The following is a 14,481-nucleotide window of genomic DNA, read 5'->3' as shown; positions in this document are numbered from 1 at the left end:
TTGAGACAAATGATGGGCTCCTTCTGGGGACTGTCTCACATGGGTCCAGTGAAGCAGGAGTCCCATTGTACAAGGTTAGCTCTAGGTGACAGGAACCTGGCACTTTGCTAGAATCCAGGAGTCCTTATCATCCTGTCTTTGCTCTGGTTTTCAAAGTGAAAGTAGGCCTGTACGAAAGGCAACACAGCCTGAAGAACTGTATCCCTGCTTTGTGGAGACTTTTATTTTTTTTTTTGCAATATTCTTCATAACCTCCACCACAGCCAGTTTTGAGTGGCGAAAGAGGCTCTGATCTCCTTCCTTAGCTCACTTTCTCTCTTTGCCTCACAGGCTGGGGTTTCTTTTCGTTCCTCTACTTCCAGCTGTTCAGACGCTGAAGCTGCTGCTTCTGTTCTACATTAAAAAGGTAACGGAGAGGCTTCAGAGTGAAGGAACATAAATTAGACACTCACACTTTTACTTGTGGCTGCATGGGGACTTTTTTTTTGAGCTGGTCTAAATTAGATGCCTTGTAGTTAATGTTTAAATTGACAGCTCTGAAATCCCATTTATTCTAAATGGAGGGACCAAAGACAGTGGATAAATTGTATGCTAGCTTAGTTTGTAATTTTGGCTAGATCTAGGCTGTAAGCGATTTTTGATTGGGGAGGGAAGGGGGGGGTTCTTTGAGTTTGGGTTTGGTACCACTGGTGACTGTGTATCTTGTGAAAATGTTCTTGTTTTTGTGCTGGTCTGGATACTATTTATTGCGTATATGGTGCAGTTTACTTCATAAAAGTTGCAAAAAAGGAAATGGAGCAGGGAATGGGGGAGTGACATGGGGACAAATGTTTCCCTGTCCCTGCCCCATTCCTGTAAGCTCTGCCCTAACTGCACAAGCCTCGGACACTTATGATTTTAAAGTGTTTGAAGCTTGTACAGATGAAGACGGAGCTTATAGGAATGGGGCAGGGACAGGAAAAGAACTCGTGGGGATGAGCTTGTTTGTTTAGGCTTTATTTCTTTTTCATTCATAGGGAGCAATAGACAGGTGGCAAGGTCAGAGCACACAGCTGCTGTGGTTTAATCTTGTTTCTTGCCTGCTTACAGATGAGTCTGATGAGGAACTGCGAATGTCCCAGCAAGCCTTGGCGTGCCTCTCACATGAGCACAATCTTCATTACCCTTCTGTGCTTCCCATCATTCCTTGGAGCAGCCATTTTCCTCTCTTACAGCATCTGGTCGTATGTAGTGATTCACAGTTTTGTAATGCCAGTGGATGATGGCAGATAAAGACCCAAATGGTCCATCCAATTGGGCAGACTAGATGGACCATTCGGGTCTTTATCTGCCATCATCTACTATGTTACTATGATCTCCTACACTTGCGTGCAAGCCATTCCTATGCTCTTCTCCTGCAGTGTGAAACCATCAGACACCTGTGGTCCGTTCCAGACTCTAGGAACCATCTCTGAGGCAGCAAGGGTTTGGGTTCAAGAACTGGAAAAATCTAACCCCAGGCTTCTCTGGTTTACCTGGATCTACCACTATCTGCTGAAGAATACTTTCTGCATCTTCCTAGCGGCAGGGGTTCTGATGTGAGTTCAGTAACATCATGTACTTAGTTCTGGGGCATGTGAAGGCTGCAGTGGACCTGGGTATATCGTTCACTGCCCTGGTGGCTGATAATTGCTATGAGTAAGGCTGCAGTGGTGGCGTTCTGCATACTGGATACTGGCTGATGCTTCCGTGGCTGCAGTGGTACTATGCATGTCAAGCACCACACTGATGGCCGATACGGCTGTGTCTGAGAGGGTGGAGGACTGGTCTTTAGGGATAACCCAGTGGACTGAGAACTCAAAAAATACTCTTCTCTCCAAATCCTTCTTCACACTTTTTTAGTCGGCAACTGTTGTCTGATTTTTGTCCAATGCCCCGACGCAGCTAAAGCAAATGTGGGCAGCCTTCGTCGTCAACAGACAGCTGACTGGCACTCTGGCGTGAAAAAGCGAAGTCCTCCTATTGTCTGAGTCATAAAGACAAGAGCAATAACATAAAAGAGACGATAGAAAATCAAAGATTGAAAATGAAAGTAATTGGGAGGTGGAGGTTTTAACCAATGAGGTTCTTCCTGCATGTGAATGGTGGTGTTCTAAGAAAAAACAACCCACTTAGATTTCACTCATTTAAAAGGGTGAAGAAGGATTTGGAAGTGAAGATTCCCACTGTGGCTCCTTGTGACCTTGGGCAAGTCACTTAACCTTCCGTTCCCCCAGCTGATGAACTCTACCCTAACCCTAACCTATGCTAGCCAGGGCCAAGGCTCACTGGTCGGGTCTGTCCTGGTGCTGGCAGCCGCTGCTGTGGTCCTGTCTATGGTGACGGCAGCTGCAATGATACCGGGTACATCCAAACATTGGGTGCGGGTGACTGACACTGGACTCTGATTGCAGGATTGTCATCTACTTCTACATTGAGGTGGTAAACGGACAGCGGAAGATCATCGTTATGCTGAAGGAACAGATTGGAAATGTAAGCACTGCTTTTTAGCCTTATCTCATCCCAGCAAGTTTCCATGTCACAAATTCCTCTCTATATTTGTAACATTAAATCTTTGCTGTCTGCCACTTTGAGGCCCATCAGTTTAGTTCAGTCAAAGGCTTTGCTAAAATGTAAATTCACCACATCCTCTATCCAATTCTCCGGTCACCCAGTCAAAGAAACTGATCCGATTTGTCTGACAAGACCTACCTCTAGTGAATCCATGTTGCCTCCAGTCCGAAACTCGACCTTTCTCTGTTTTAAAAGCCTTTCCATTAATTACTGGCCTGTAATTCCCTACTTCCACTTTTGTGGAGAGGAACCACATCTTCTTGACTCTAGAGGCTCGTTAAAAAGGTCAGTCACTTCCCTAAGTTTCTTCAGCACCATCCGGCCCCATCGCTTTGTCCACGAACCCAGTCCTTTCAATATCTTTCCCTTTTTCCCATTTCTATTCGTATTTGTCTTCTGCAATCCCCCTCTCGGCTCCTCTGTTAACACACAACAGAAGTATTTGTTAAACAAGTCAGCTTTGACATAAGAATTGCCGCTGCTGGGTCAGACCAGTGGTCCATCGTGTCCAGCAGTCCGCTCATGTGGTGGCCCTTGGTCAAAGACCAGCGCCCTAACTGAGACCAGCCCTACCTGCGTACGTTCCGGTTCAGCAGGAACTTGTCTAACTTTGTCTTGAATCCCTGGAGGGTGTTTTCCCCTATGACAAGACTCTGGAAGAGCATTCCAGTTTTCTACCACTCTCTGGGTGAAGAACTTCCTTACGTTCGTACGGAATCTATCCCCTATTCATCCTCTTCACCTTTCAGTCTCACGATGCCATTTTTTAACTTTCTTCTATAAATTAAATATCTTAAAACATATCTTGTTCTCTCCCCACCACCACTTCCACCTTTTACCATCTGTATTTTAGTTTCCCTGCCAGGTAGCATTGGAGGGGGCTCCTGAGTATGTGAACCAGTACGCTCTAGACTCGGTCACTGATCCTCGAGTAACTCGCTGTGCTAGTTCCTGAACTCACCTAGTCTTCGTTTAAATTGCATCTTCTTCTCCTTTCTAAAGCGTCTGGTCCAGTAGGACACAGCTTGGAGCTGGGTAAAGACTCCGGAGAATAAATCATGGGACTTTAGCAATAGACTGGGGATGGTGCCACTTACTGGTAACCGTTTGCTTACAAGTATCTTTTGTTGTTTCAGGAAGGTGAAGACAAGAGGTTCCTCATCCAGAGACTTCATTTGATTTATGGGAAGCAGAAAAGAGAAGAGAATGTGGGAGGAGAATCGTGGAGGAGCCCAGTGATCGACTCAGATACTATATCTGAGGAGAGGGAAGCCAACCCTTAGGGGAAAGCTTCGTGTCAAGTTATCACATACAAAATGAGCCTCGCTGCAAGTTCCCCCCACCCCCATTTTCCTCTTAGTTGGCTACTCTTTGTGTACCAATAGCCAAGGACTGTGTTAGTGCCTCCCTCTGGCCAGTCCTAACCCAGGCTCTGGTATCAGTTACTTACCTAAGTGATGATATCCTGGGTGGGGGATGAGTCATACACTGAGTATTTGGGGGAGAGAGGGGACTGATATTACACATAGAACTGAAAATAGATGGGGAGGGTCCCTATTTCATCCTGATGAGGTAATCTTCTCCTGTACTGTGAGATCCAGCAGAGTCCAAGACACCCCCCTTCCAACCTTCTGCTCATTCCATAAAATTGAGAGCTGGGGGGAAAACTGAGAAGCAGCAATGTCCAGGTGGCTTGATCTCAGGAACTGTCTCTCAACTGTGGCCATATTGTTCAGCTTCACCAGTCATGTTTGTTCTCCTAGAACAGTCTTAGGCTTTGGGAATAACTGCTCCAGGCCAAACCATCCCCAGGATCTGCAGGAATGAATCTTAAATATTACAGACACTCACAAGTTAGAAACTGTAGTTTCTTTCTACATTTGAATATACTTTGAAGTCGTAATCTCTGGTCTTCTATTGCTGGCACTGAAATTACACAAACTTCTGCATTATTTAATTAAACCCAGGCACTGGATACTGACTTGTTCCTCCTATTAGCTTACATTTAGGTGGGTGTTTGGAGTAAGGGGAGGTGAAGTGATTTGCCTAAGCTCATAAGGAGCGTCAGTGTGAGAAGCAGGATTTGAACCCAGATCTCCTGGTACCTGGTTTATTATTCTAACCATTTAAATTACTGCTGCTGAATATAAATTCAGTGAGAAGAATGATGTAAAAAAATGGAGTTTAATGCTCCGAGAACGACCCAGCCTGTTTATTCCAGCTTACCTTGTTGTGATTGCGGTTCAGAGGACTGAATTGTTACCAGTTCTGTGAATGAACAACACCTCAGAGAAACAGTCATCCAGGCCTTCCAAAGATCAAGAAAAGTTGCTTTCAAGATCTGCTCTAAATGTTCTGGGTTTTCTATCGTTTCGGATAATAAGGGATTGTGCCTAGAGTCTCATTACAGCCATCCTGGGCCCTGCTACAATTCCAGTCCAGGGTTTACGTGTTGAACAGTCAGTCTTTGTAAACTGTGTATAGCCACTGCAGAACCGCAGGCAGACCTGTGCCATCTCGTGCACTTACTTCCAGCACTGTGATGGCCTGTTTAGCACAGGAAATGATGTCATTCAGTCTGAACAAGGATTTCAACTCCAATAAAGACATACAGCCGGAGAGATCACTAGAAAGAGAGAAAGGAACAGAAAATGCTGTAACATTACCCTTGATTAGCCAGTAACAGCCTGCTCCCTGCTGTCAGGACATCAACCCTTCTCAGTATAAATGCTACAGGAACTTCCTTTAAAAAACATTCGTCACATTTCAGAGGGTGGGGATACGACTCCTCATTTTCTGAAATCTTGCCATTCCTCTTAACGTTGAAACATTTTTATTGTTGACAAAATAATCCAAACAAAAAAGGAAAACCAAGACACTGCAGAAAGAACAAACATGGTCCCGATAAGGTCCGAACAATAAAGCCATCTTTTTCAGAAATCTTCAACTGCAATAAGAGCTCTACCCTATCTCCCTGCCCCCAAGACCCAAACACTCCAGGGCCCTGTGCTCTTAGGAGCCCCGGAGAGCACATAGTTGTGGAACAGTCATTCATTGTGCACTAATAACCAAACCACCGTCCCTTAGAACAAATCTTGGCATTCCTCTTAATAAGCGACCCCTGTGACCTCTCTCTCTTGTCATGTGACACAACCAAGCCCCTGAGCACAGGACCACGAGAAAGGTTTGGTTCTGTAGAAGTATCACATGTGAACATGTTGGGATAAGAGGAGAGCAATGATGCTGCCTGGTCTGTTTATTCCAGCGTCCCTTCTCACGAATGCAGTTCAGAGGGCTGGACTGTGAAATCATCTTTCTGTGAACGATCAAAAACTGAAGCCTTCCGAGTCCAGTTACGGCCTGGGCCCTGATGCCTCAAACACAGGCCCCCGCTGTGTTTCTTTGGTGTCTGTCCTTGAAATAGGACATTGTATTATTAAACACATTCCAGTTCCAGCCCTGCTGCTCTGTAACTTTTGCTATGCAGATGTACAGGAGATAATTAACAATTAAATATTCTTTCTGACAGTCAAACATATCTTGCTTACATTTTATTGAAGAGAATCAGGACAGAAGCTGTAGCCAGAGTGTCGGCAGAGAGGACAGACAGGAGCTGGATGCAGGATGCAGAAATCTGGCGGGGATTGGCAGCATCAATCACAAACTAAAACAAATGATATGAAATTAGATGTAGAAAATAACTTTTTTTTTTTTTTTTTTTTGCAAGGCCCATCCGTCAACAAAAAGATCACTTAAAATTAGGCCACCCAATATTCAGCCGGTGGTGGTCACTGGATAAATAAGCCCCCAGTTACTCAGAACTGGGTTGAACATCGGCCTCCCGGGCCCCCTCCCCATTCCTTCAATACCTGGTGGTCTAGCAGGAGCAATAGGGGGGGGAGCAAATCCCCCTCGCTCCTGCCCTAGCGGCGGTTCCCTCAGCAAAGAGAATGGCACAGGGACAAATTTTCCCCGTCCCATCCCCGCGAGTTTTGTCGCTGTCCCTGCATTAAGGTGTTTGAGGCTTGTGCAGATGAAGACAGAGCTTGCAGGAATGGGGACGGGGACATATTTGTCCCTATGTCATTCTCTACTTCAGCATAGCTGCTGCTGTGAGAAGTCATGCCAGCCATTTTCAGGATGCTGTCACTAGATGCTATTCATCCAAGAGCGCCTTTTATCGTATAGCGTAAAGTCTGGATTTTTCAGCGCCATTTGCGGAATTCAGCCCACGCTACCAGACAGATGCAGTGCTGTACAAGAAACATGCAGCAAGAGACAATCGTAAGACAAAGGGGCCCTGATATACCGGTACTAGGTCTTTTTGTTGATTGATGGACCTTCCAAAAACTATTCTTTTCTAAAATATTTTTCTACATATTATTTCATGGCACTTCTAGGTGGGTTGTGGGTTATTCCAGCACAGCTCAGTGATCGCCATTAATCAGGGCACCCTCCAGAACTTGGCTGACATGACTTCATCTGTTGTGCAAGGACCAGGATTCTTCCTCCCTGGGGCTGGAAATGCAGGCTGCAGCTGCAACATTCCTGGCCCGAGACCTGGAACCATTTCTTGTGGATCAAAAGTGTGAGATGGATAACCTGGACATACAGATGGATAAACTGGACATACTGGCCTCACTTGTGTATGCTGGACACTACAGACATTTTTAACCTATATTTTCCCATTGCCTAAACCAGCTTTCTTTTCAGATGGAACAGTCTGTCTGTGAACACATGTATCCTTTGAAATGCTAACCCAGCTGGCCTTTGCTGCAAAGTTCCTGTCTCCATTCCCTGCTGGGAGGATACTTCTCCAAGGTTCTGCTGAGCTGTTATCAGTGCTGTATGACTTCACATATGCAAGGCACCCTGAAAAGCCATAAAACATTTATAACAAGCAACAATCCCTGCAGGATGACGGGGGAGTAGAGAGATGAGGGAGTATCCTCCAAGTGTAAGAGGAGCAGACAGATGAGAGTGACGGAGACAGGATCACCAGTTTAGCGTACTCTTTCCAATGGGAACCTGCCAGCAACGTGATATTTACTGCCAAAGCCTATGAAAAGATTCAGTCTAGGCCTAGCTACGACTCACCATGACTGAGCTGCAGTCTCTATAATAACTGGGCCAGATGGGGCCCATGCAGCCCCCCAGCTCCCTCACTGTGATGGTTCTCTTCTGGATCACAAGATCAGTCAAGTTTGTGCCAACCTGCAGAAAAAGCACCCTTATAATGAGAGTATAATCTAGGATTTGACATGAGTTCTGTTACTAGTGTGGAAACTGTAGATAAATAAACACTAGCTTGTGCTCTGAATTAATATCGATATATGAGGACATATACACAGCATCAGTGTCAGCCTGTACCTCTCTCCCCCTCCCCACAGCACTGGTATCGCCCTGCACCTCTCTCCTCCTCCCCACAGCACCATTGTCGGCCTGCACCAATCTCCCCCTCCCCACAGCACCGGTGTCGGCGTGCACCAATCTCCGTCTCCCCACACAGCACCGGTATCGCCCTGCACCTCTCTCCCCCTCCCCACAGCACCGGTGTCGGCTTGCACCAATCTCCCTTAGCATCAGTTTTCAACCAGTCATGGGGCTGGTACTTTTCAACATATTTATAAATGAGGAATTTACCATTACGTAGAGTTTTAGGAAGCAAATCAAGACCTGCTTGATGAAAGAATTTTACTTTTGTATTTAGCTGTGCTTTCATTACAGTATTAAAGTATTGAGAAAGTCTTTTAAATTGGGTGTCTTGTTTTAATAATGGAAGGAGATGGCAGGGGGCTGATGACTGAATGCATAATCCACTTGAGTTGTTCATTGCAAAAGTCAATGGATTAACTGAAATGTGGTGATCAAATTTGCAAATGACATACAAGTGTTTAATAAAACCCAAGAAAATTCTGAGAAGCTGCAGGAAGGAATTCCCGGCCAGACTGGAGGAAACGACAGATGAAATTGAAAGTGGAAATTCATCAACAGGTGCAAACTCTAAACATGTTTGTTATAGCCCTATGGGCGTCTTTAGGGTTTCGTGCGGGCTAACTTGATTAGAAACATAGAATATGACGGTAGAAAAGGGCCACTGGCCCAACAAGCCTCCCCCCTAAGCACTTCCACGAAGTGAACCCACATGCTTATCCCATTTTTTTCTTAAAATCGAGCACGTTGCTTGCCTTAATTACCTGTTGGTGAATTTCCCTGTTAATGTGGACAAGGTCAAAGCGATGCATCTAGGGAAATGTAGGCACACAATGCTGGGATCCATATTGTTTCTTGATTTAGCGTTTGCCTTTCTAGTGGGAGCTCAAGATGAGTATTTCCCTATCCCCAGTTTGTATGTGAGGCAATGAAGGGTTAAGTGAGTTGCCCAAGGTCACAAGGATTATCAGTGCCATCGTCCGTGTCCCCCCCCCACCAAAAAAAAAACCCCTTCCTTCAGCTTGCTGCGACAGTCTCACATTGCCCACCATTGAGATTGGCAATTGCCTCTTTGATAAGCTATTTTTCCTACGATATGAACAACCTGGAAACTGAATAGCCCTCGATGGAAACGACGTTGTTTAAGTTGCCTTTTTACCCCTCATATACCAAGATTTGATGGATGTTGTAACCTGCCTCAAACTCCACAAATAACATAAGAGAAGAGATGACCTTTGACCTTACCGTTGAAAGGGTAGGGGGTACGTCTCCCAGATCTCCACCATCATCACTGCTGCCCAGCTGTACTCAGTGAAGTTAAAGAAGAGAAAAGTGTGACATGGGGAGGGGAGGACAGGGGCTCTTCCTGAGTTCTCAGGCCAGGCACAAGAAAGACCAAGGCCCCTTCTTCCAATAGATGCAAATACATTGCCCACATTTTTGTTGTAAGTACTGAGCAAGCTCGACTCAGGGCCTGGGTGGTCAAAAGAACACTATCTTTTTAGCTGAGACCCAATCAATGTTCACTGTTAAGACAGGGATTACTGAACATACTTGTTTTCAGTTGTGGAGAGGATCTGAGTCAATTAACAGCCTCAAGGGAGATGGGGGGGAATATAGTGAGAAGGGCTCACTACAGGAAGAGGAAGGGACAGGGTTATCACCCCTCTCATGAGGTATCACCTCTCTCCTGGTGGAGTCTCAGGTCTACCACTTAACCACTTCTCTTAGCTCTCTTTACCACCCTCAACTCCCATTCTCCCCTAACTAGGGGAGAATTCACCTCGAGTTCTCCCCCTCTGTAATCACGGAGGAGGAAACCGCACATCTTCTCTCATCCTCCTCTGATCCGATTCCCAGTCACCTACTTGGCGTTCTCTCACCTTCTATCTGTCACATTCTCAACCTATCGCTCTTCACTGTAACTGTCCCTGATGCCTTCAAACATGCCGTTGTCACATCCCTCCTCAAAAAACACCCCCATGTATCCCTCCATCCCTTCTTATCCAAGTTACTGTTGCCTGGACTTCTCCTCCCAACCTATTCTAAATCCACTTTCGCCTGCTGCACTCCACAGAAACTGCCCTTACCAAAGTTTCCAATGACCTGTTCCTGGCCAGATCCAAATAATAATAATAATTTTATTCTTGTATACTGCCATACCCAAAAAGTTCTAGGCGGTTCACATCCGTTAATGACACACGGGTTTACAAAATTTTGTTCACATCCGTTAATGACACACGGGTTTACAAAATTTTAACAAAATTACAGGCAATGGAGAGGGGGGCGTGGAGAACTCTTTAACTGAGATTTAGCAGAGGTAATGGAAAGACAGAAGGTAGGGTTGGAAGGTATGAGATAACGAGAGAGAGACCAAGTGGGGGGAGGGGGAGCAGAAGGAACGGGGTGAGTGTGGGAAAGGGGAGAAGCAGGGGGCAAGGGGGGTTAAAAGCCCTACTCTGTTCTCATCCCTCTTGATACTATTGATCACTGCCTACACCTTGATACGCTGTCCTCATTGGGATTCCAGGGATTTGCGCTCTCCTGGTTTTCTTCCTATCTCTCCCATCACACCTTCAGTGTATGCAACGGTGGTTCCGCCTCCACAGCCTTACCGCTATCAATTGGTGTACCTCAAAGCTTTGTCCACTTTTTTTCTCAATCTACACTTGTTCACTTGGAGCGCTGATCTCCTCCCACAGCTTCCGGTATCACCTCTATGTTGACAACTCCCAGATCTACCTCTCTGCGCCAAATATCTCTACTGAAAGCCAGACCAGAGTCTCAGCTTGCCTGTCCAACATTGCCGCCTGGATGTCTCGCCGCCGTCTAAAATTGAATATGACTAAAACCAAGCTGCTCATCTTCCCGCCTAAACCCACCTCTCCGCTTCCCTTATTCTCTCATCCTTCCTGTTTTGTCTGCTCGTAATATAGGGGCCATCTTTGACTCCTCTCTCTAATCTAATCTAAACCTTAGGTTTGTATACCGCATCATCTCTACATTCGTAAAGCTCGACACGGTTAACAAGAGTTAGGGTAGAAAGGAACTCCAGTGGGGGCAAAAAGAGGAGAAAAGAATTAGAGGACTAAAATGATTAGAGAGAGAGGAGGAGTTACGTTTTTGAGAATAACCAGGTTTTCAGATGTTTACGGAAGAGTTGGAGAGAGCTCTGAATCCTGAGAGGGGAGGTAAGGTTGTTCCAGAGCTCAGTGATTCTGAAAGGGAGGGAGGAACCAAGTTTTCCTACAAGGGAAACGCCTTTTAGAGAGGGAAAGGAAAGTTTCATTTTTTGGGTGGATCTGGTGGAATTAGGGTTGGAGGAGTTCCAAGCGAGAGGGATGAGGGGAGGGAGGATGCCGTGTAGGATCTTGAAAGTGAAGTAGGCACATTTGAAGTGGACTCTGGAGAGCTTCGGCAGCCAGTGGAGCTTGGACAGAAGCGGTGAGACATGGTTGAATTTGCTTTTTGCGAAGATAAGCTTGGCAGCGGTATTCTGAATCCGCTGGAGTCTTTGAAGGTTTTTCTTTGTTAGGCTTCACCGCTCAGATACAACATATCGCTAAAACCTGCTGCTGCTTCCTCTATAATATTACCAAAATCTGGTCTTTCCTCTCTGAGCACGATACCAAGACACTTATCCACGTCCTCATCACCTCACGCTTAGATTACTGCAACTCGCTACTCTCAGACCTTCTGCTTAGCCATCTCGCTTCCATCCAATCCGTCCAGAATTTGGCTGCACGACTCACATTCCGGGAGAGCTGCTATACCAGACATGGGCAAATTACAGCCCGCGATCCATATCTGGCCCGGTTAGTTTTTCAATCCAGCCCACTGTCCATACAAACCCTGCTGACCACGAGCCCTACATACCACCCTCCAGAGCAGTGTTGGGCCAGAAGCATGCTAAACAGGCTGCTTCGCGGCCTTCTCTCATCAGGGAATTCCTTCTGCCACATCACTAACGCGGAACATGTAAGGCCTCGACGAGAGAAGGTCGTGAAACAACCTGTTTACAGTGTTGCCAGCCTGACGCTGCTCTGGAGGGAGGTATGTAGGGCTCGTGGTCGGTGGGGTTTGGATGGGAGGGAAGGATGGAGGGTCAGCGGGGATTCAGCTGCACAACAGGGGTGGGTGCTCAAGGATTCTGCTGCACAAGGGATGGGAGGGCGGGAGGGTAGAAGTTGGGCAAGGGTTCTGCTGCACGAGAGATGGGAGGGAGGGTAGAAGCTGGGCAAGGATTCTGCTGCACAAGAGATGGGAGGGAGGGTAGAAGCTGGGCAAGGATTCTGCTGCACAAGAGATGGGAGGGAGGGTAGAAGCTGGGCAAGGATTCTGCTGCAGGAGGGAAGAAGCTGGGCAAGGATTCTGCTGCACTGATGGAGGGATAGAAAGATGCTCTTGGTCCGGCCCCTCTGTCAAATTTAAGAAGCCATTGTGGCCCACAAGTCAAAAAGTTTGCCCATCCCTGCTCTATACTCCCGTTACCCCTGTCCTAAAGTCACTTCATTGGCTTCCCATCCGTTTCTGAATACAATTCAAACTCCTCTTACTGACCTACAAATGCCCTCACTCTCTCTCTTCACTTATCTCCTCCTATCATCCCACCTGTGAGCTCTGCTCAGCTGGTAAGTCCCTCCTATCTGTGCCCTTCTCTTCCTCTGCAAATCCAGATTCTGCCTCTTCTACCTTGCTGTGCCGTATGCTTGGAACAAGCTGCTTGAATCCCTATGGCGGGCTCCGTCTCCGGTAGTGTTCAAGGCCCACTTAAATGCCGACCTGTTCGAGAGTGCTTTTGACTTCTAACTCCTCTCACCTTGGGTTCTGCATCCCCAACCCTATATGTCATGTCTGTCTGTCTGTCCAAGTTAGATCGTAAGCTCTTCTGAGCAGGGACCGTTGATGAAAGTGAAAATGTACAGCGCTGTGTACTCCTTTCAGCACTATAGAAATGATGAGTAGTAGCAGTAGTGGTAGAGGGGATGGGGCAAGAGTTAAAAGAGGGGGGATGCTAGAGGGGGAGGCAGGGGTTCAAAGAGGAGGGATAACTTCTAACTCCTCTCAGCTTGGGTTCTGCATCCCCAACCCTCTATGTCATGTCTTGTTTGTCCAAGTTAGATCGTAAGCTCTTCTGGGCAAGGACCGTCTATAAATGTCAAAACTCCTTTCAGCGCTATAGAAGTGATTAGTGGTAGAGGGGGTGGGGCAAGGGTTAAAAGAGGGGGGATGCTAGAGGGGGATGCAGGGGTTCAAAGAGGGGGGGTAACTTCTAACTCCTCCCACCTTACGTAACCCTCTATCTCACTCCAACACTCCAACCCCCCCCACCCCCACCTCCCTCTCCCCCCCCCTCTTCTGGTTTCCCACTCCCTCCATTTTATCTTCTAACCCAACTATGATAAACCTGTGCCTCCTTCCGCGCTACCTGCAATTCCGATAAAATTTTTTGTAAATCCGGGTTCAGACCGGATCCTAATGTAACGAATGTAAACCGCCTAGAACTCTTTGGGTATGGCGGGATATAAGAACCTAATAATAATAATAATAATCTGCCCAAGTTAGATCGTAAGCTCTTCTGGGCAAGGACTATCTATAAATGTCAAAACGTATAGCGCTGCGTACTCCTTTCAGCACTATAGAAGTGATTAGTGGTAGAGGGGGTGGGGCAAGGGTTAAAAGAGGGGGGGTAACTTCTAACTCCTCCCACCTTACACAACTCTCTATCTGCCCAAGTTAGATCGTAAGCTCTTCTGAGCAGGGACCGTTGATGACAGTGAAAATGTACAGCGCCGCGTACTCCTTTCAGCGCTATAGAAGTGATTAGTGGTAGAGGGGGTGGGGCAAGGGTTAAAAGAGGGGGGATGCTAGAGAGAGGGGGAGGCAGGGGTTCAAAGAGGGGGGGTAACTTCTAACTCCTCTCAGCTTGGGTTCTGCATCTGCAACCCTCTATGTCATGTCTTGTTTGTCCAAGTTAGATTGTAAGCTCTTCTGGGCAAGGACCGTCTATAAATGTCAAAACTCCTTTCAGCACTATAGAAGTGATTAGTGGTAGAGGGGGTGGGGCAAGGGTTAAAAGAGGGGGGATGCTAGAGAGAGGGGGAGGCAGGGGTTCAAAGAGGAGGGATAACTTCTAACTCCTCCCACCTTACACAACCCTCTATCTGCCCAAGTTAGATCGTAAGCTCTTCTGAGCAGGGACCGTTGATGAAAGTGAAAACGTACAGCGCCGCGTACTCCTTTCAGCGCTAGAGAAGTGATAAGCTGTCCCCCCCCCCACCCCCCTCCTCCTCCTGCCGCGGAAGGATATTCTGGAGCCTCTTCACCAGCAGCGTCTTCCCCGTCCCGGCCGCTCCCAGCAGCAGACACATCGCCAGGACGCTTCCAGTGCTCGGCCTCCCGAGGCCCCGCCCACCACCTGGCTTGGCCTCTCTATTGGCTGGCTGGCTGGCAGCC

At 47.0% G+C, this 14,481-nt stretch overlaps 2 protein-coding genes across 6 annotated transcripts in view; one reads left to right on the top strand and one right to left on the bottom strand.

The window, feature by feature from the left end:
* Nucleotides 1-4,963, top strand: part of TMC6 (transmembrane channel like 6) — a 34,295-nt gene extending 29,332 nt beyond the window's left edge. For all 5 annotated transcript variants that reach the window (XM_033962056.1, XM_033962055.1, XM_033962057.1 and 2 more), the window contains 5 exons: nt 331-406; nt 1,090-1,223; nt 1,401-1,577; nt 2,433-2,511; nt 3,729-4,963. In XM_033962056.1, coding sequence (XP_033817947.1) covers nt 331-406; nt 1,090-1,223; nt 1,401-1,577; nt 2,433-2,511; nt 3,729-3,875 — 613 coding nt within the window. In that variant the 3' untranslated portion in view covers nt 3,876-4,963. The remainder of the gene's footprint in view (nt 1-330; nt 407-1,089; nt 1,224-1,400; nt 1,578-2,432; nt 2,512-3,728) is intronic.
* On the bottom strand, nt 4,758-14,475 carry ARL16 (ADP ribosylation factor like GTPase 16). The gene is made up of 5 exons (XM_033962063.1): nt 14,336-14,475; nt 9,271-9,329; nt 7,690-7,806; nt 6,141-6,256; nt 4,758-5,218 (listed from the first exon to the last, which is right to left on the bottom strand). Exons 1-5 carry the CDS (start codon nt 14,394-14,396, stop codon nt 5,053-5,055), a joined length of 519 nt encoding a protein of 172 aa, XP_033817954.1. The 5' UTR covers nt 14,397-14,475; the 3' UTR covers nt 4,758-5,052.
* Between the last annotated feature and the right edge of the window lie 6 nt (nt 14,476-14,481).

This window comes from Geotrypetes seraphini, chromosome 10 (assembly GCF_902459505.1).
Source record: "Geotrypetes seraphini chromosome 10, aGeoSer1.1, whole genome shotgun sequence".
NCBI classification, from domain to species: Eukaryota; Metazoa; Chordata; class Amphibia; order Gymnophiona; family Dermophiidae; genus Geotrypetes; species Geotrypetes seraphini.
This window is presented reverse-complemented; position numbering and strand designations above follow the sequence as displayed.

Coding starts and splice junctions, on each gene's coding strand:
- ARL16 (XM_033962063.1), bottom strand. CDS start 14,396: ATGTGTCTGCTGCTGGGAGCGGCCGGGACGGGGAAGACGCTGCTGGTG. Junction 9,330..14,335: donor GCTGGTGAAGAGGCTCCAGA/ATATCCTTCCGC, acceptor TTCACTGAGTAC/AGCTGGGCAGCAGTGATGAT. Junction 7,807..9,270: donor TACCCCCTACCCTTTCAACG/GTAAGGTCAAAG, acceptor CTTTTTCTGCAG/GTTGGCACAAACTTGACTGA.